At 32.9% G+C, this 22,354-nt stretch overlaps 1 protein-coding gene across 10 annotated transcripts in view; it reads right to left on the bottom strand.

Moving 5' to 3' along the window:
• The window catches only part of LOC130894048 (agrin-like), a 451,778-nt gene that overhangs the window by 38,174 nt on the left and 391,250 nt on the right, over positions 1–22,354 (bottom strand). For all 10 annotated transcript variants that reach the window (XM_057800666.1, XM_057800652.1, XM_057800642.1 and 7 more), the window contains 2 exons: positions 13,225–13,342; positions 1,393–1,623 (listed from right to left, as the gene is read on the bottom strand). In XM_057800666.1, coding sequence (XP_057656649.1) covers positions 1,393–1,623; positions 13,225–13,342 — 349 coding nt within the window. The remainder of the gene's footprint in view (positions 1–1,392; positions 1,624–13,224; positions 13,343–22,354) is intronic.

The raw sequence follows: 22,354 nt of genomic DNA on the forward strand, positions 1-22,354 counted from the left end.
ATATTTACGAAATAGTCTATCAAATGAAATTTAAACCTTTTCTAGCTTTTTGTAGCATTTTTAATTTTTTAAAAATATAAAATAATACAGATATTTTTTATATAACCATGTAATTGTTACTAAAACGTCAAAGTTGTTCAAAATGTCTTGGAAATGACCGAATAAGTGCAATCTTCTTCTAAATTAAACCACATTAAACCGAATCCGATACAATAATATTAATGGATTCATCCGACGAAGAACTTCCCGAAGTCATTTTTAGGCTGCAAATGAAATCAATTCCGAGCTGTTACCTGCCAAATGACTTGAAACCGTTGCCGTCACCGTCATCGTCATCTTTATGCGACCTGCAACCGATGCCATCCTCATCGACGTCATCTACCTTCCAGTTGAAACCAAATAACTCCACTGGACCGACAAATCTTACTAGTCTACAGAATACAACAAATTGTGTTTTCAATATTAATATTTATAATAATTAGTAGTTTTTAGTTAAAGTTTTGTATATTATTATGTTTGTTGGAATAAAATAATTTTAGAAAAATGGGTTGGTATACTTTTTTGTATATACGGTCGTAGAAAAAATAATGTTCCTAACTCACGCGTAAAGTGTCTTTCCCGCACTTGACCGCTTGCCCGAACTCCGCTCCGCGTCGTTCCGGACAAATGCAGTCGCGTGCGAGGTAAGTATCACTTTCCGCACTTGTTTGGAAAATTAACTAGTTATTTCACGAAACAAGAACGTGAAATTAAATTGGTTAATTCAGTAACCAAATAAATAATACATATATAGATAGTATTTGCATCAAATATTACTTTTGGAATCAAAATAAAACTTTATAACAGGTATACAGCATACATTATACTTCACATTTTGATTCCAACGTGACGTCACATTGTGCGAGAGAAAGATGGCGCGTGCCTGCGCATAAGCATAACTCTGTATGTGTATCGTGTTTTGAATATAGTCTCTAGTTAGATTAATATATTTTTCCTATCGATGTTTTAGCATTTCTAATACGCCACGAAATATTTTCTAGGTGTTCTAGTTCTAGTATTCTAGGTTTCTCTACTGAGGTACAAGTTTGTAAACATTGAATAAAGAATTTATATTTATGGGCTGAATTTTTTCAAGATATACTCATATCTATTTAAGCCTGTAACACCTTTACCTATAGTCGAAGTTTTGTTATTGTGTTGGCAAAATAATAGAGTATAAAACAGGCAAATACGTAATTTGTTTACCAACTTACCGAGAAGATACTATATTGACTACTTATTTTGCATACTGTATAATCGTCATCTACTAGAGTCTTTTTCATTTAATGATAGAGTAACGTAACAATAGTTCGATATTGACTTATTTACTGCATATTTGAATAAAAAACTTACTACTCAAAGTGTTGGCAGCAGAAGGGAATCTTTCTCTGCAATCACCGTAGAAAATAACTGCTAAAGGTCCTCTGGAACACCTTACTTTTTGGAGTTCACATTCATTGCGGTATGTTATCATATCCGATGCACAAACTGGTTCTTCTCCTGCGTCTTCGCAATCTGTTGGACAGACACATTCACCTGCTTCACATTTTCCGCCATACTTACATTCTACGCCTTGGCATAAATCTGTGGAAAATTGATTCTTATAAATTTCTTATAAAAGCGAATGAGATAGCTAATTGGAATGATGTAGACACTGTTTCCCACTGTTGTGTCATGCCTCACCCAAGACCTTCTAAAATTCTAATGCCCCCTATGTAACATATACATAATTTTAAAATTTAAAAAATTGAATGGTTTAATTAAGAAACTTAATGATAAATTTTAGGAAGAAATCACTAGGAAATTGTTGATGAAACACAGTAATTAAATTTTCATATAATGAGAAACTAAAATTCGAAATAACTTTAATGAAGATTGAAATTAAAAGCAGAATCTTTCTAAACCTCTCCAACTTCGTGAAAAATTATAATATTAGTTTGAAAAAAAGCACAAATTAATACGAAACCTCAGACTAAATACACATGTGGATATGAAGAAAAGAAATGCTTTTTAGACTCAGTTGGCGTCGGTTAGCTGACCTGTGACGTATGAGACTGAGCTGGTGGTGCCTCTACGAGCTGCTTTTTTGCTAGGTATCATCGGACCGCAGATTCTTTACAAGTCGCCTCAGCTTACCTTCTTCATTAATTGAAGTTCTTTGATTTAGATCCGAGCAACTTCGTTGTTTAGCGAGATTTGAAAGCATCCGGGTGTCCACGCGAAGCCTGTCCTCTACCACAAGGAAGTTAACTTAACGACGCCAGTTGATATTTTCATCTCGTCAAACGAATTTTTCTTTACATTGAACACCGAAATCTAGCATTGCATTTAAATGGCCCAGAGCAAAAGAGTAGAATTCGTGTCGAATCAATTTTCGAATTGCCCCCTTTTACAATCAAATTGCTTCCTTGTGGGGTCTGGGCCTAACCTTGGAAAACACGGATTTAGATCATAAAACATTAGACATAGACCTTTTTTTAGAGTCCGAAGGATATCGATATGTTATCGATGCAATCATGATCTAGTTATTATTCCTTTAAGGAGCATCTTAGCAGCAAATAAATTTTACCACTGAAAAATTTGAAACTTTTGTTTTATCTGTATCAATATACATAGTTAATAAATATATTTCATTACTTCTTAAACCTGTTTATATGCTTTTCTTGATAAATCGTCTTGGATTAATTTATTTTTATTTCTCAAATATTTCTATAAAGAAAAATGCGAAAATAATTATCCTGAAAGTGATATAAGCATGTTCAAGAAAAAGTTAAACATTTACTATAATCAATCAAGAAACAAAACATCAAAATATACAACATTTCCATGAATGAAATAGTACATTATCTAAATATTCCATTAAACTAAACATATTATATTCGCAGGAACTTGTGGGTTTGCTGGATATAAGTTTGTTGAAGATAGCACGAAAATATTATGGAGCAGTTCCAATTATTTATCCCAAATCAAGTTGCCATCAGTATAAAAGAGAGCTACGATATAACATCCAATGAAATATATAACCGCTCATAATATAGCTGGCAAAGACGTCTTTACAATTCATATATTCATATATATATATATATATATATATATATATATATATATATATATATATATATATATCTTGTAAAGAACAAGATACCTTTAAGGGAAAAAACTAATAAAATCAAAACGCAACAGTCAATTCGATCTTATGCTCACAATATTTATTCCACAGAACAACAAAAAGTTGGTTTAAGTTACAATGATGATAAACGTCAACTACTTTCTTCATCATTTGATACATTGCCACGGGGTCATTATAGAAATTAGTTTGTTTCAGATAATGGTTTTTGTTCCTTCACTTCAAATTATTGTTTATTAAAAAAAACTCATGAACAATGTGATAGAAATCTTCATAGAACTGTACATTTGAAAACCACAGATTTGTCGCTGATAATGATGATGATTATAGTGACGATTCATATCAAATTTTTTTCCAAATAATTGTGAAACATTTTGCTATATTTCAAACTTACCATATATTTTTGGAAAAAGGAATTCAATGTGTACTTTATGTAAGATAATACGATAAGAAATTCTATTTTCAACACTTTTTATATTTACTAATGTTTTTGTTACTTCGAACTAAGTATGTATAATAAGAAGTTTATTATTTTAACAACACGCAAATGGAATTTTTGGTAATATGATAATAAAACTATTTCAACAGTTTGTTAATTTTTTTTAAATCCTGATACTGTTATACTACTTCTAACTATATATTTTTTGATAAAATTTAATAAATAAAACGAACGCTAAATATTTTTGATTGTTTTATTTTCCATACACTTATTATTCATAAATAGAAAGTACACGAGTAAGAAGTGCTTTTAGTTGCTCCTTCAGACTGGTGTTGGGGCAAAGTGTGCCAAAGAGGTTCCAATCAAATGGTCCAGACGAAACAACACTTCTCGAATATTCGCTGAATTTGTAGTAGTAGGAGGTGTCTTGAGTGAAAAAGTAAATGTATCTATCGATATATCGGAATGCAGCAGTAGGATTTTGGAAGTCCTAAAAAACGATCGCTAACTCGACCTCTATTCAAAATTTTCTTAAATCCATCATTGAATTCGATGTAATATGATTGATCATAAAACACAAAAATTTGACCACTATTTGTTTGAAAAATAACATCGACTTTCGAATTAGTTGGTATGGGTACTTTGTTATATATATATAGTCAATCTGGGAAAGATGTCGTATAACAATCGCCGGTAAGTTTATTAAATGCAAACAAATTGTCTGCAGAATTTTGAAAAATGTGTGATTTTGGTTCGAATTGAATCTTCTGTGGAAGATAATCTTTGACGTATTCAGAATGTAAAGGTATATGAATGTCAAATAAATCAAATTTCCATAGAAATCTGTTGAAACCAATGTAAAGACGGAAATTTGGCAATGATGGAGTCGATGCAAGAAACATAAAATCTACAGATTTATTATCACATATATTGGTCACCGGATGTGACGTTGAACGAAGTGTTGGCTGCATAGTCGTTGTCTTCGTCGTCGTCGTTGATTTGTCGTTTTATGTATTATGTACAAATTTTTGTGTGGGACCATAAAGATATTCGAGTGCCATTTTATCATCTTCATCAAGCATTGTTATATTTCTCTGATACCACGGGTACATTATTGCAGTTGGAACGTCACTATGACCAATTCCTAAGGTGTGGACGTTTTCGTGTGCTAATACCATAAAGAAGCTACTTTCGTCGTCTTGTACAATTCCATCGATGTTAGAATTCCATCGTTCCTGACTATCAAGATGAATTTCTATGCATCCATCTCCGGAGGAAAAATAAGCATGAGCTAACACCTTACCGGGACCATCAAACTTGAAGGCACAATATGAATTACCTTGACAATTAGCTGAAAATGGACACAATAGTAATAGTTATGTCAGGCGAAGGCATGGGAATCGTTATTCGTTTAAATGTAAATTTGGAATTTTGTTGCCAAATATTAAATGCCTTTTCGGCAGCAGCAACGTATGGCGGTGATGCTTGAGGAAAATACCAAGTTAGGTTAGTTTTTTTCCATTTTGTTCTAACACTATACGAATGTTCACCATCATCATTTTCACCTACACTACACCGAGGTCGCTCTAATAGTTGAATTGTCTCAGGATTAAGAGTTCCATCTACAGGTAAATTGAATTTCTCTTGAAAATCTCTTAAAATCGATGTCATATCTGTGACATCATGTTCCGACTTGTTAAAATATCCAAATCTTTCCATATATTTTACGGCATAATTTAGATCAATTTTTTCACTTGCAACTAAAGATAGAAATAGTAGAAGAAGCATCCTTCACAAAGGTCTCTATTCAAATAATCGTTCTCTCCGATAGGTATTTGAATAAAATAAAGAAAATTTTCATAAATTTATAATGTTAAATCATTGATTACATGTATTTTGTAATAGTACAGATATTCTCTTAGTGCCCTACCTATTAAACTGTTTTCAGAAACAGCATACATTAAATCTATACATTTGGAAAATCCATATATTCCATTAGATATGAATGGTTTTAGTAAATGAATAATATTATAATAAAAATCACAAAAGTTCACATTATTCAAAATTGAAAGTTGGTGATGCAGCAAACAATTTCTACCACTTCTTCTTCATCAAGACAAAATGTAACATCATCTTTACGAATTTCCACAAATTCCTGATATCATAAATGACTTTAGTAATTTGACAAAAATCTTGATACAACATGATGATGGGGTTTGAATCGACAAGACTTTCATCTCGAGCTGGAGGATTGAAAGACTTGTTATTTTTACGCAGCGCATCTATGACGTCATCCCATTCTAAAAAATTGAAGGACATTTTGGTTGGTCCCATAGTATCCATAAATGTTGATAGAATGATGGCAGGTGCAAAAGTTCTTGCAGGGCTCAGGCTACACCCAACTTCAAATCGACCAACATTGAAAACTGTATGCAACAAATAATGTCTTTCTTTTTTAATTGCAATTTCGTAATTTAGTACAATTTGATCTAAATCACGATCGTAATTCGGTTCTTCTTCTTCATTACTACATGTTATTGTAACACCGCTACTACCTTCACTATAATACCCAGAATCTTCACTCATGGTGACTGACTGACTGCTCTAAACTAAATGACATCCAATTTATATGTTTTCTCCAGATCAACGTACTTCTGATTGGTTCTATACAACATCATCTGTTGATATCCAACTGCTATGCTTTTTGTCTAAGCCTAACCATTTAACGAATATTTTGTTACGTTCCCTCTTCAACACCTTTTCAACAAGATAAATGTTGGGATTTTCGGTTTTTTGTAATTCTTCCTCGTGGAAACAACCTCTGATGGGTGATCCAGTCATATCTTCTAACAAATACGTTACAGGATTCGTTATTTTCACTTTCGTAATTTTGAATAATTCAGTGGTAAAATTGGGCGTGTAACCTTTTTCAAAAGCATGTTTCGCTTTACTTATTCGCACAATATCTCCTACATTTAACTTTCTAGGTCCGGCGATTTTCAAATAACTGAATTTCTTATTTAAAATCAATTTTTCGTTACTTTGATTCAGTTTATATCCAATTTTACTATGTTTCGTGTTGTTGTATTCCTTTGTGATTTGAGGTAAAATATCGATCCATTCGTATTTCCCAATTAAGCTGAAATGTTTCGTTTTGAGCGTTCTAATAACTCTTTCTGCAATTGCAGCTTTCTTTGTACTAAAAGTACTATAATGATTGATATTATGTTTTTTCATTAGAGTTTTGAATTTATTATTGTAAAATTACGTTCCTAGATCTGATTGTAGATTTTTTGGCATTCTACCGCCTCTGATAATACTCGAAAATGCAGGAGTTATTTCTTCGGCCGTTTTCGTCTTGAGTGGACGAGTCCACACGAATTTCGAAAAACAACCGATAACTACCAAAATCATTTTAAATCCTCTATTATGTCTTGCATAAGGTCTCATTTCAGCTAGATCCATATGCCATAAGTCATAAAGACCTTTAATTATTGTTCGTCGACGTGGATAATTTCGACGAATCGGCTTATGCAATTCCTTAACAAGTTGAATCTTCTCTGCGGACATTATGTGTAGTGAACAAAGAACTTCAATTTAATTTGTTATATCTAAATTACAAGGCCATTTGCGGTTGAACAAGTTGAAATCTGTCAGCAGGCAGAAATTATTATTCTTCTTCTTCTAAATTACATTGTACGAAGAGATCCATACAAAAATTATATTTCATGCCCAATTTGAATTCTATTTTATCATTCTTTTTTATGGTAAGTCCCTTTAATTGATCATACATACATCCCTCAGAAGCGTAGTATTTACTTTTGATTTTACAATCAAAAGGGAATACAAACGACGTACTTCCGTATCCAAAACATAGAAGTTCCTGTTTGAAGTTTTTTGCGAACCTCTGAAGTTGATTAGACACTTTGTGCGATACGTTTCTGCGAATTTGACATTTGATTCTAAAACGAGATTATACTTTTTTGTCGCCATTTGTATAATGTTTGTATTGAGATTTGGAATTTTTGAATCATAATTCCTACGTATTTCATTCAATGAGTCTTCCATTTTTTTTAGGTGGTTATCTACATACTTTTTTGTTATCAATTGTGTGATATTTGTATTGAGAGTAGCAATACTCAAATTATAACCCTTATGTATTCCATCAAATTTTCATTTTTTCGAGATCACTCTTTAGATATTCCCGATTTGATTCTATCGCTTTATCTACATATTTTTGAGTTGATTCATTCAAAGATTTTATTTTCCCATTTATTTGTTGAGTACTTGTATTCAACGTCAACTCGGCTAATTCGATTTTTTTTAATCGTGCTTCGAACATCAGATTCGACTTCTTTTTATCAAAATCTTGATGACGACGACCAAACTTGTCGAGACTCATTTTGGAAATGAGCATAAAATCAATTTGTTTAATATATATAATCGGCTTCACGAAGTTCCTGTATAATGGAAACAATCTCATTGTCATTCGAAGTGTTACCTGCATTCTTGGAAGACATTCTAAGTCTTTCAACAATCTCGTTCACATCATCCCAGTAAACGTACTTTATATCTTTATCATTATAGTTCACAATGTGGTCAGGTAAACCTTTACCTACAATGCTAGTGGTAGTGTTAGGTCTTGCAATAAACAACTTTTTAATAATGTTGATATACTTCCACCGCTGTGAAGCTTTTAGGGTTCTATCTCTCTTCAAATGAACCCCCGTTCCTTCCAATAATGTTTTGTATCCAGGTAAATCATCTTCGGTATATGTGGGATATCCGTAGAAAAGTAATTGGTAAAGACCTGGAGTAGCTGGTATTGTATCCCATCCTTTATTATCTTCTTCTATTAATATATCTCCGTTTGTTATGTCAAAGTTGATGCGATTATTTCCCAAAGTCCACTGATCGTTGTCAACATTATACTTTGGACCATACAAATAATCGATTTGCGGATCTTGATCAAAGAAATCTATGACACAATGACGGCTCATTGCAGGATATTGCTCAAAGTACTCGTTGACTGTTCGTGGAGAAAAAGTTTCTTCATTCGCTTGAGGTTCATCATCATAATCATCATCATCATCGTCCGTAAATACTGATTCGTTTTTTGGTTCACATTTGTATATTTCTTCATCGGGAAGAAAACTAGGCTCTTTTTTCTCTTCAGGCTGTGGTGGTGGTGGTGGTGGTGTTGTTGTCTTAGATGCAATTTCCTTAGAAGTATTTACCATTTTTTTGGTAGTATTCACGATATTTTCGAGTGGACTAGATATGAGTTTGAAAATTCTATTTAGTGTCTCATCATGCTCGGTTTTGTTCAATTTGAAAGATAAATACTTTTTCTTAATAATTCGCTTCAGATCTGTAATTTTTCGTTTTCGCACAGCATTCACATCTGGTGGCATCATAATGTAAAATGAGTGATTGATTCATTAGGATATTTTTATATACGTATCGAATCCTTTGCGATATCTACCATCTTGTAAATTGAAATCTTTGACAATATCGATCAGATTTCAACTTGCAAATTTGCTTGCCTTGCTTCGTGCATTACAGTAGACCAGATCAACTTACTCATGTCGATGGTCCGGTGAGCTCACAACGCAACTGTCATACATGTAATTATTTTTTGAAAAAATAAAAGTTTTCTCCTGAATCGTATTATTATTTAAATTTATATACGTCACTCATAAACAACAGTCATGTCTCAGCTGTTGAACTTAACGTCCACATCAAATGAGTTCTCCTTCACACCTCCCACACCCATAATATTGAAACCCGAAAAAGAATACTTTATTGGTGTGTTGAGGTTCCACTCGTATCATTCTATACCGAATATCGATGGTGAAAAATTTTATTTCTACAATAAGAATGATCGTAAGAAAGTGTTCATCATTAACTTCCCATCGGGATGCTACGAAATCTAAGATATTGAAGCTTATCTCATCGATCAATACAAATCGATGACCAATATGGCCGACATATCTTTGAAGCCCAACAACAACACTATTCAGTGTGAAATTTACAGTCGACAGTACGCCATTGACTTTGAATACTCTGATAGTCAAAAGAAATGGCTGTAGCCGGCTGGAATTATCCAAACAAACCGCTACTAAATGATGTGGATAAATCGTTTAATTTGTTGATTCCTTTAAAACACATTTTCAACGTATTCAATGATTACACCAAAATTACGTATGGACAACAAATTTTTCGATTCATTCGTATAATCTAACACCACAATAAAGTATGTTATAGACAGCATGGCATTGAAAGTTAAGCACGTCTATTCTAACGATGAAATCAAATTACGCATGATGGAGCAAATAAAAAGTGATCGACCAATATTCATTCCGTTTAGAAAATGGGAACTTTGTGTATTGCCTACGTTAACGAAAGATGCTAAAAATGAGATTTGGTCAGTTAAAACGAGCTCGTCTGTCGAGAGACCTCGATATGTTATCGTCTGCTTCCAAAAGGATAGACGCAACACGAAGACAAACGATGTCTCGAAATTTGATCACTTGAACACCAACAACGTAAGATTAAGATTGGCTTTGAATCGAGAATTCTGGCCCAGCGAATGATTAAAGATGGATTTAGAAAAGAACGACTATAGTCTTGCCTATTATAATTACGTCACAATTTTATAGAAGCTATACTAATACAAACATAGTACATCCGACATTGGATTATGAAGCATTCAAAGATCATGCTCTCTTCGTAATAGATTGTTCCAAACAGGAGGAGGGAATGAGAGCATCGATGGTCGATATAAAAGTGGAAATTGAAGTAGGTGTAGGATTTCCAGCAAATACCAGAGCACATTGTATAATTGTACATGATTGTTTATTGAAGTATCATCCGCTAACGGAAATGATCAAAACGGTCGTATAATAGTGAGATGCTGAAAGAGCGCGCGACAGTTGTAAATACACTACAATGAGAGTAGCATTTATTGACATTCAAGGCTTCACTATCGAAGCCTTCACGCCACCACTATCGTTTCATTTGCTTAACAATGAAGATCGAAAAACAATCGAAAGTTTTTGGAACGTTATATCTATCCATGGAATTAAGTACTCTTGTGGAGATGTTGATTATTATATTATATTTACGTTCGCGGCAATCAAAAAGCTGAATTTTTACAAAAGAAATATGAAGAATATGGAATTTCCACCGTCATTGTTGATGTCTGCAAATTCGATGGAACGTCCACCGTCATGGAAAGTTTCAAAAAAGGTTCGGCTTGCCGTGCCGATGGAATTTTCAATTCTACCCAAATTAATGTAGAACGACTACGAAACTGGTTTTTAAGTATGATACCATTGTAACTTTTTTTTGCTTAAATTATATTTAAAAAAATTTGTTTTATTGAAACACATTGTATACTCATTTATGTCTATATTACAAGAAGACTTAAACTTTCTTTTAACAATATTCAATACAATTTTTAATATTAAAATAAATACTGATGTTAAAATTACACATGTCATAGCAAACACATTGTTTATGTCATCCTTCATATCTTGATCCCTCATTGTTGTTGTTGTATTCATTTTGTAGTTGGTTTTATTCTGTTTAGTGGATATTGTGCTTGTGGTAGTTCTCTATTTTTGAAGACACTCTTTTCCTCCTCAAACAAACGTATTCGATCCAATCCTCTTATCACTTCAATCTTATTTCCATAGAATGTAATATCTTTACTTAATTCTTGAACACGTCTACCAAATTCCTCCAATTTGCATCTATATTCTTCTTTTGATGACATTGTAATACAAACAGTTTTTTCTCTCTTCAAAATTATTTATTACCTTGAAATCCTGTCTCGCGCATGTCTTTTTGACGACGAAGTGTCACTTTTTGGCACTGTGCATTTTTGAACCCGTACAATGGCGAGAGTCGCTTTGTGACACTGTGCATTTTTGAACCCCCCGTACAATGACACTGTGCATTTTTGAACCCCCCGTACAATGACACTGTGCATTTTTGAACCCGTACCATGACGAGAGTCGCTTTTGGCACTGTGCATTTTTGAACCCGTACAATGATATCTTTGTTTTAATGCCGCTGCCGCCGCTCTGTGCATTTTTCAACCCGTACAATAGCATCGGTGGCACTGTGCATTTTTGAACCCGTACAATGGCATCTTTCAGAGCCGCTTAAATACCTAATTCTAAACACAATTAGTGTCTAAAGGAAATAGCGTACTCTGTTAAGGCGCCGTGAATTCGACCATGAACATCGGTGGTTTGATTCTCCCGCTTGACATTTTTTATTAACATTAACATGAGTTTCGTCACATCGTGACGTCGACACTCGTGACGTCACAGTGACGTTGCCTGTGACGTCACCTTTTCCTTATCACCATTCTTGAACTCGCTTTGTCTATCTACTAATGGTCACAAATACACCAAAAATACATCGACTGTTCTACATAAACACGAAAAAAATGAACATTATGAATTTGATTTTAAAAAAACAAAAATCTCAGCTCATGACACGAACTATCAAAAGTTATTAATCAAAAATCTATTCTACAAATATTTTAATCATCAAATATTAATTATTCTTTTGAAAATGCTCCCAAGGAAGGAGCGAAACGTTAAGTTATACATAAAAATGTGATATTTTAGTTAAGTTTGATTATTTTATCCAAACAAATTTCTTGGGTTCGTAGGTTGTTATATATATATATATATATATATATATATATATATATATATATATATATATATATATATATATATATATTAAGTTTTATTTTATTTGTGTATTCATTCAATAATTTTTGTGGTTGTTTTGTAGTTATATACATTACATATAGAAATCAAGCATAGTAAGCGATAATGTAGATTTCGATGGTATATCAGATATTTTAAATATATCGAAACAAATGATTTCCACTATTCACTGAAATAATTTCGTAATTCAATATTTCTAAAACAGATTAAGTATATATCATTTCTACTTGACCAGTGGTTCGCAGTTGAAAATGAGGATTGCGCCAGATAGCATTCGCTGCGTAATATTTGTGAACCAAATAGAGATGTTCTTTGACGTTTTTCTTTACAGAGGAGATGTAATTCATTTTTCGTCGAGGTATTAGCCAGGAAAGTAGCTGTTGTCTCCACTGAAGAGCGGCAGAACACATTTTTGAAATATTAAATTTCGAATTTATTTCAGAGGTTAATAGTAGAAACCAACTATTTTGATATATTCAAAACACCTCATATACCATCGACATCTACATTATCAGCGACTACGCTTGAGTTCTACCTGACCAGTAGTTCGCAAGTGAAAGTAACCGATTCAGTAGAAATTCTGGCATGGGAGATTATATTGAAATTGTTTGTATTCAAATATTCTTCAGGTGCACATACTTCAAGTTTGGGGGGGTTAGTTATCCTTAATTAGTTTCGAAATATGAGGTTTTTATTGGCATTTTATGAATAATTATAAATTAATAACAATGTCGCCTGCATTGTTTTACTCAGTAAGTAATCATTTGGCACCGTACCAAAAAAATGTATTTAATTGGTTAGTCATGTACAAAATTTCCTGCAAATATTGATGACAAACAAATTTTTGTTTGTCATGTATAACTTACCACAATTTCCTTTGTAAGCCAATATTATGAACTGCATTGTTCTACACGAAGCGAGTCGAAGTTCACATTCACTTGCGTAAGTTATTCCATCTGTTCCACAAACTGTTCCATTGTTCCACTGAAACAAGTAAGTACTTAAGTATAAAAACTAGACGTCTAATTAGAAAAGGATCTTTTACATGAATAAAATGCCATTGGAAAAACCTTTAGTGATAAAAGCTTTAAATAACTTAAAGGCCCATAAATTGTCAATCCAAAATTTTGGAGATACCGTATCTCAATTCAGTTGAGCGTACGGAGCAAAAACAGGTTGAAATTTAGCGAAGCCTTACCTACCGGAAAATACAAATATGACTTAAGGCGAACGTTGGAAGTGGAACTGTCTACCTCGTACTTGATCAAACACAATGCAACAGTTGACTTACCGTTCAAATATTGATTTCACGGATACGTTTCTGTAACTATTTTTTGACATTGACGTTCAATTTGTATGTATAGTCGTTTTTAGTTATGGGCCCAGATTTACGCGAACTGTAGAAGTTAAATACATGAACGCGCCTTAATCAAGTTTATTTTGTGAACTGGTGTATGACTGTGGATAGTTGATCATGAGCACGTTAGGATCATTTGATTTCAAGACTTCTATTTCGAAACAATCATGTTGCCCACCTTCAGCGTGATTTCAATAACCTCAATGTCGAATGGAAGAGGCTGCAGTAGACTCAATTTCGAATTTAAAAGTATCTGGAAGAGTGTTCCTATTCAAGAAAGAATCCTTAATAGTCTGACGAAACGTTTGAGACTAATCGAAATGCGTCTGCCGAGCAAGACATCAAGTGATGGGGTGTCTTAACGAGAAAACCGCACGATTATTGAAGCTGCACTGTCTATGATTCATTCAAAGAATTTGCCAATCAAACTGTGAGCAGAAGCGGTGAACACTGCAACTTTTATTTTGAACAGGACTGGACCGACTGGACAGAGCAAGTCGCCGATTGAAATTTGGATGCAATGTCCATCTCCTACAATTGACTATTTAAAATTTTTTTGAACTAAATGCTACGTGCATGTGTCTAAGGAGAAGAGGTGAATAATGAACAAGAATGGACAAGAATAGTATACCTTGTTATTGTTTGTGGAACTTTGAGAAGGGTTCGATCTCGTAATGTTATTTTTGAAAGAGTAACTTAAGTTGTTAGTTAGTAATCAAATTACTCCCATTGTCGAGCCTATAGGTAGAGAAGACGTGTCCTACCAGAAATCCAGTGTACCTGCAGGACCCTAAGAAGAAAATTCTTCAGATAAACTCAGAATTTCTGTTTCAAGTACCAGAGTTAATAAAGTTGAAGCAGGGAATGATGAGGGTACATTGCTAGTCGATCAGTCCCCTTAGCTTCAGGAAAGTAGTCGCACCAGGCTTTGCCCTCATACCTTGCTAATAATTATGCGCTTATTATAGAGAAGGAGAGTACTGTAAAAGAAGTGTTTGAGTCAGATGACTGCGACTTATGGAAACAAGCCATGCAGGAAGAGCTGAATTCATTGACAGATAATGATACTTGTGTATACTTGGTAACCGATGAGTGCTGAAAGTCAAACGCAAAGCGAATGGTGATATTGACAGATATAAAGCCGGTTTAGTTGCTAAGGGGTACACACAGAAGGATGATGTGGATTTTTAGCAAACTTTCAGTCCTGTGGCTCGATTTGAAACAGTGAAAGCTCTGTTGAATCTAGCTACTGCTGAAAGGTACAATTTGGATCAGTTTCATGTGCATACTGCTTTTCTGTATGGTATACTTGATGAGGATGTATTCATGAATCAACTAGCTAGTAGGTTTTCAAGCTGGAAGTGTGTGAGTATGTGAACTCAAAGTCTTTATGGACTGAAGTAGTCACTCCGCTGCTGGAACCAAATGTTTGTTAATTTCATGGAGTCTAAAAAGATGGTGGCGAGTGCTGCAGATCCCTTTCTTTTCATCAAGAAGTGCATTGATGGCTGAAAACTGATGGTTGCCATATATGTTGATCATGATTCTGGTTGGGGATAGATCTGAGATAGACCAGTTTTTGTCAAAGTCAAGAACTGAGTTCAAAATCAGAATTGGCACCTTAGATACGTTTTTTGGAATTCTGGAATTCAAATAGAAGTGAAAACTGATGGTCTCATATTTTTGCACCCAGAAGCTTACACCAAATGTATCTTAAGGAGGTTAAACATTATATATTGAAATCCTGTAAAGACATTAATTGAAAAATGGACTCGTGACAAAAATGGATTGCTATTGAAGAAGAGTGTACCCTATTGGCAAGCTATTGGAAGCCTGCTCTATCTAATCATGACTACTCGTCCTGACTTATCATATACTGTTAGTATAGTTTCAGAGGTGTTGGATCGTCCAAAGGAATCTGACTAGGAAGCCGTAAAAAGGATTTCAAATACTTAAAGGGGACTTTAAATTATGGTCTGTTGTACTGTGCAAGTGTAGCCTTGGAGCTAATGTGCTTCACTGATTCCAATTATACCAACGAACATGAGACATGACGCTCAAGATCTGGATTTGTTACTACTTGTGGTGGAGGTGCCAACTGAAGTTGTGTGGCTGAGGAGGTTGCCTGAATCGGATACTAACGTTGCTTGTTGACAATAAGAGTACTATGAGACTAATTTGGAACCCAGAGTTTCATCGCCGGACAAAGCACAAAGAGGTGCACTTCCACTTCTTCGGGAAAAAGTCATGAATGAGAAGATCAAGCTGGAATACGTTTCAAGTCATCATCAAGTTGCCGTTATGTTCACGAAGAGTCTACCTACTCCTATGTTTTCAAATAATAGGAAATCTATTGTAGTTTTGAGGTGTTGGAACTACCTACCTCGTACTTGGTCAAACACAAGACATTAACAATGGACTCACCCTTTGAATATTGATTTTACGGAAACGTTTCTGTAACTATTATTTCTGACATTGACGTTCAATTTCTATTTCTAATCGTTTTTAATTAACTGTCAAAAGTTCTATTCCTTTTCAATTTGAATTTAACCCAAGAGGAAGTGCTAGATAGACTCTTGAAATATTTGAAATAAAGAAAATGAAAATATACGTGAAAGATTATATTTTTGAAATGTGCATAATACAATAATTTATAGAAGAACGTTATAGAAGTAGCTTAGTACCAAAGATGGTGGAAAGAAAGATGAAGTTCAAAAGATCCTAGAAAGATACAACAATGACACAATATTGGAGAAAGATGTGAGGAAATATTTAAATAATTGTCACAAGTGTTAAGTATACGAAGCTTTAACAGGTCATAAAGAGAAATATATCGTTATCGATATTGCAGCTAAACCATTCGACATAGTGTATGTATATAGACACAATAGGTCCATTTGTCGGTAGCAACATTGGAAACCGTTTCTGTATCATAAAACTAACAGAATATTGATAGGAATGACAGACCAAGCAACAAAATATAAGAATGGAATTATGAGTAAGCAAACAAAACTATTAAAAATATGAAACAACTTTTCTACTGCTTATCTGTGAAAAACTTCACTGAACGTTTGCCGAGTACTTGAGAAATTTTATAATCCGGAGATAATTGATGTGAATTTGCGATAATGTCTGCATATTGTTATAACACCATAACTAACACGTATCTTGGTGGTTACACCCCGTTTAAATTTCTGTATCGTAGAAAAACTAATATATCTGAATTTTTAAGTAAAATAATAGCATTGTCTTACAATTATGAAATTTATCATTTCAACGATTTGAAGTATCAATTACAGTTCACACACGATCAAGCTAGAAAGTTTATATCACATTATAAGTTAATTAGAGAAAATAAGAGTAAAGAGGACTCTGCACCAGTGAAATTAAGATAGGAGGGAAAGAAAAATGAGAGAACAAAATTTGATTCCCAATATCTAAGACCTTTCAGATAACAAAAATAATAGGTATAAACTGTGAGATCTTATCTCAAAGTAATAAAATCATTCATAAAAACCGATTGTATTTGTATAATAATTTTAACGTTTGTTAACAAATACAGGGAACATTAAACATGTGAAATCAACAATAGACTTAAGAATAAACAAACAATTTAGTGAATAATGAAAAAGACAATGTAGTGTTAGTATCGAGAAATTATAAGGTATAGGGGTAAAGACCTAAAAAGTACCTACTGATTGGAAAAACAACATCACAATCCCAATATACAAAAAAGAAGATGATCCAGAACATTATAGAGTGGTGCTAAACAGCGTAAATAAGCTGCTTACAAAAAATTATTACAAACAAAGTAATGAACAAAATATAAATAAGCGAAGAACAACAGGCTCAGAAAAAATAAATCGAAAATAGACGCAATTTTCATCCTCAAATATATGACTGAAAATTTCATTGAATATAAAACCACTGTTTTGTTTTGTCCATCCTGAAAAAGCATTTCATAGAGTTCAAATAGCTGACATCATTTATATACTTCGGAAACACAGGATATCCGTATATTACATAAACGTAATAGAAGAGCTCAATAAAAACAACAAAATAGATGAAAAACAAGGGGCTTACCGAATAAGCTTCAATACTAACAGGAATTCGATAAGGTGACAGCCGGAGCCCATTCTTTTTCAGTTTAATTATAGATGAAATAATTAATGGTGTGAAAGAAGAATAAAGATATTATGCTAAGCCTACGACGTAATTTTGATAGCCGAAAATAAGGATAACCTACACCGTTTGTTATATCGGTTTCAAACAGCAGCCGGAAACCTTAATACGCAAATACCTGTGAAAAAATAGAATAAATGGTAATAGCAAAACAGTCTACAAGATGCAAACTGACTGTGAATGAAAACCCCATTCACCAGTGTAGACAATGTACATACTTCGGAGTTGAGATCACAAGCGTCAAACACAACAAGAGTTACGAACCGAAGTGAATAATGCCTCAATAATTTCTGGCTATCTGCCAGACCTCATATAGAAAAACAAATATAATTCCACTGATAGTAAAATACGCATTTACAAAACAACCATACCTAAACCTATACTTACATATGCAGGGGAAGCTGACTCAACAAAAATGAAGTACATATGAGGGTAGCATAGATTAAAGAATTGAGATCTATTAAAGTAGTGTACCTAAGAGGTAAAATAAGAAGAAAAGCTATAAGAGAAAATCTGGAAATTCAGGATGTTGTATATTTATAAGATCGAGATGACGAAATTGGAGAGACCACGTCGACATGAAAAACCAACTACAAGGAGACTTCCCGGCCGACTTCTGAAGAGATGGGACGAAAGCTGGGTACCTACTTCTGAAGAGGCTGAATAGTATAACAAACACTACTAAGTCTTAAGAAAAGAGTAAGAAGAAAGAATAACCGGATTGCACTCGTCAATTCACATTACCTAGCTACTAATAAGACAGAAACTTATTAACCTTTCATCTGTTGTTTCTCCATATCATATTAATATATTCAGTTAATATAAATTATATAAAAATGAATTTATTTTTCATTCAAATAAATGGATAAATTGAAATAGTTTTCATATTTTATTTGAAGATATTTGTTACCTATATTTAGTAGGTACTTTTACTGACAAAACTAACGTGAATAGTACGTTTATGGAATACATCAATAGGACGTTGAGAAATAACATTGCTGGGCTGTGACATGTTCACGTGATTTTTACGTCACGAGGGTGTTTTTTAACCATGTGTCGTAGAAAATGACTAAATATTGACGTGAAAAAGACATCATGGTGCCACCTATGTTGAACCTTACTTAAAATATTTTTTTTTCAATTGGCATTTTTATTTGTTGAGGAATTGATATATAATTTATTCCAAATTGCAGAATCATTTCCGTTCATTAACGCATTATTTTTTGTTTTGTATTATCTTAACTCAAAACATCAATTGAAGATTCCGAATCAGTTTAGAGACCGATCACATGTAAACTATCAAAATCATCGTTCGTGGGGGCAGGGGTCATCGACCCGCGAACAACAATTTTCAAAGTACACATGCGATCGATCCCATACCATAGATTACCCACACAATCCCTACCACACATTATGGGAATGAGAGTAGATAGGGCTCTTTATATTGAACCTAAATCCAACTAAGAAATCGATGTCTATAAAAACATTCGTCATAGGTTGTTTATTTAGTGTATAATGGTATTAAAAATGTGTAACTAGAAATGCAGGAATCATATCAAAGTTGTGTAGAAAAATATCTTAATTTGCAGCTGGAAAAAAAATTCTTTATTACAAATCGAATTTAGTTTTTCTGAACGACGGATTATTTAATCACATGAAAATTATACTATGTATTCCAACTAATCGAGGAGAAAATTTGCGGTATAAAAAAATGAAAAATTGACCGAGTTTTCTAAAGTCCATTTGATTAGCTGAATTTATTCACAGCTCACTATAAATGATTTGTTAGGGTTGTTGTTAACAATGTTTCATAGAGCGAACCAAAATGTTGAAAGGATGAAGAGTTATTTTGTGTAACATAGTTACAATTTATTTTGTATTTGTTAACTTCAGGGATAAGCTGAACATCAAGTACATAAATATCTTTTTCTGTGTCTAATAGCTAACTGTTTTCCATAACAGAGTATAACATTTCCTAACTGCTATGAGAATTCCTCTGTCATCAGATATTTTACAAGTTTCTGGCTTTCGATTTCGACGAAACACTGTATAATTGTCCCAAATATTAAATCGAGGTGGTGTTACCTACGCTATTGCCCTTAGGTAGCCAGTTGAGATTGTCGACTCAACACTTTTAAATTGCTTAGTTGTTTATTGTTATATTGTAAATAGCATTATTGTAATAATAAAGTTTAGAACTGAAATTGTAACCGATATTTTGTTGTTAGTAATAAAGTAATAAAACACGTTTTCAGTGAAATAAAATATAAGTTAAGGAAGATAGTACTACAGGCTTTAGGGGCTAAGGGGTTTGTCTCATTTTTCTGTACTCATCTTCAAATTATTTCATAAGTCTTCTCCACAGGTTGCGATACTGTACTTTTTCGCTCCAGTTCGATTCTACCTCCTTAATATCTTTCAAAACTGCATCCAATAATTTTTTCTTTCGTCTCCCCCTTTTTTTAACCTCTTTCCCCTTCATCAATGACTCTCTTTGCATTTTTGCATATTTCTCGACATCTCTTTAGTACGCCCCAACTATTTTACCCTTTGGGCTTTTATTTATCTTGCTATTTGGTATTTACATAATTCTTCCAGTTTTTCCTTAGGTCTTCTTCCCAATAATCCTTCACTTGTTTTGTGTTAACGTTGGTCGTTTTATTGTTCGAAATTTTATCTGCTCTAAATAACTCCTTTGAACTTATCAATTCACTTATCCCATAGCTTCACTTCCTTAGGCCATTCTCTTATTTATTTCAGTGCGCTCTCTATTTTTATTGCAGTGTTGCTCTCATGTATTCGAATTAACAAACTTTCTCTATTTTATATTTTTTGTCTGTACCCGCTTTATTTTATTTGTATTCTTTTCTACTAATAACTTTTTGTCGGAGCACTATATACTTTGTTTTCTCTTGGTTTATTCTAAATCTATAATTATTTGCACACATTTCTATTCTTTCCATTTCTTTTTTTCTCGTTATTAAAGCTAAATCGTTTGCTTATGCAATTATTTATAAATTTGATTATTTGAAAATTTGAAGTTTAATTTCGGTAATATTATTGATTTTCCTTTTTTGATTTGTACGTTAGTTGAGAAGATTTCACTTTCTATTTGGATGCTACAGTTCTTTGGAATTTTTATAATCGATGGAGAATAATTTGTCTCTGCATCATTTAATGTTCTTAAGGCGTAAGAGATTGGGTGTCCTTCTTGAGATAATACTACTCCTATTGCATATTTTGATGCATCGGTTGTTAAGTCAAATTGTTTATTAAAATCTGGATAAGCTAATATAGGTTCTGAAGTTAATAGTTGTTTGCAAATGTTAAAGCAATTGATAAACTCTTGTGTGTGTTCTACTTATTTGTCCTTTTTCAAACATATTGTCATTGGTTTTGTAATTTTAGCAAAATTTTTAATAAATTTTCTACAATATCCTAATAGTCCTAGAAATGATTTAATTTGTTTTTGCGTGTAAGGTATAAGAAAATTTTTTATAGCCTCAATTTTCTTTGGATTAGGTTTAATGTCTTATGGTGTAACGATGTGTCCAAGAAATTCTACTTCTATACAGAAAAATTCGCATTTATCTAGTTGAATTTTTAAATGTGCTTCTCTTAATTTATAAAATACCGCTTGTAAATTTTGCATGTGTTTTGTAAGCTTGTACTAAATACTATAATATCATCTATGTAAACTAAACAAATTTTGTTTTGTAATTCTTTTAAAATTTCATCCATAACTCTTTGAAATGTTGCAGGTGAATTTTTTAATCCGAATAGCATTCTGAGAAATTCGTAATGTCCATTATCTACACTAAAACCTGTTTTCTCTATTGAATCTTTTGACATTTGAATTTGGTGGAAGCCACTCGCTAAATCTAATGTTGTAAAATATTGAGCTCTTCTTAATTTATCTAATATGTCGGTAATGTTTTTTTTCATTTAACGTTCTGTAATCAATCACCAATCTCCATTTTTGTTATCCAGATGCATCTAATTTTTTACTTACATCCATATGGGTGAACTCCAAGGGGAATATGAAGATCTTATCATACTTTTTTCTAACATTTCATTAATTTGTTTTTGTACTTCTTCTTTGTGTATGTATGGGTATCTATAAGATTTCACGTGTACCGGAATTTCGTCAGTTGTTTTTATTAAATGTTTTATTTTGGATGTATAAGTTAGTGGATCTCCAGGTTTTAAAAAGATATCGGAAAATTTTTTACATAATTAATTTACTCACATCTATTTTATGTTGATTATATTTTTGTTGATTGCCAATTATATTTTCGTTTTCTTTCAAATAATTAAAATTATGAATTTCATATTGGTTTGTTTCAAAAGGATGGACTTTGAGAGGTTCATTCAAAGTTATAGAAATTGTTTTAAATGTTCCATTTATTATTTCAACCATAGCATAGCTGTTTTGTGCTACTGGTAATATTTCTGGT

Source organism: Diorhabda carinulata, chromosome 1 (genome assembly GCF_026250575.1).
Source record: "Diorhabda carinulata isolate Delta chromosome 1, icDioCari1.1, whole genome shotgun sequence".
In the NCBI taxonomy this organism is placed as follows: Eukaryota; Metazoa; Arthropoda; class Insecta; order Coleoptera; family Chrysomelidae; genus Diorhabda; species Diorhabda carinulata.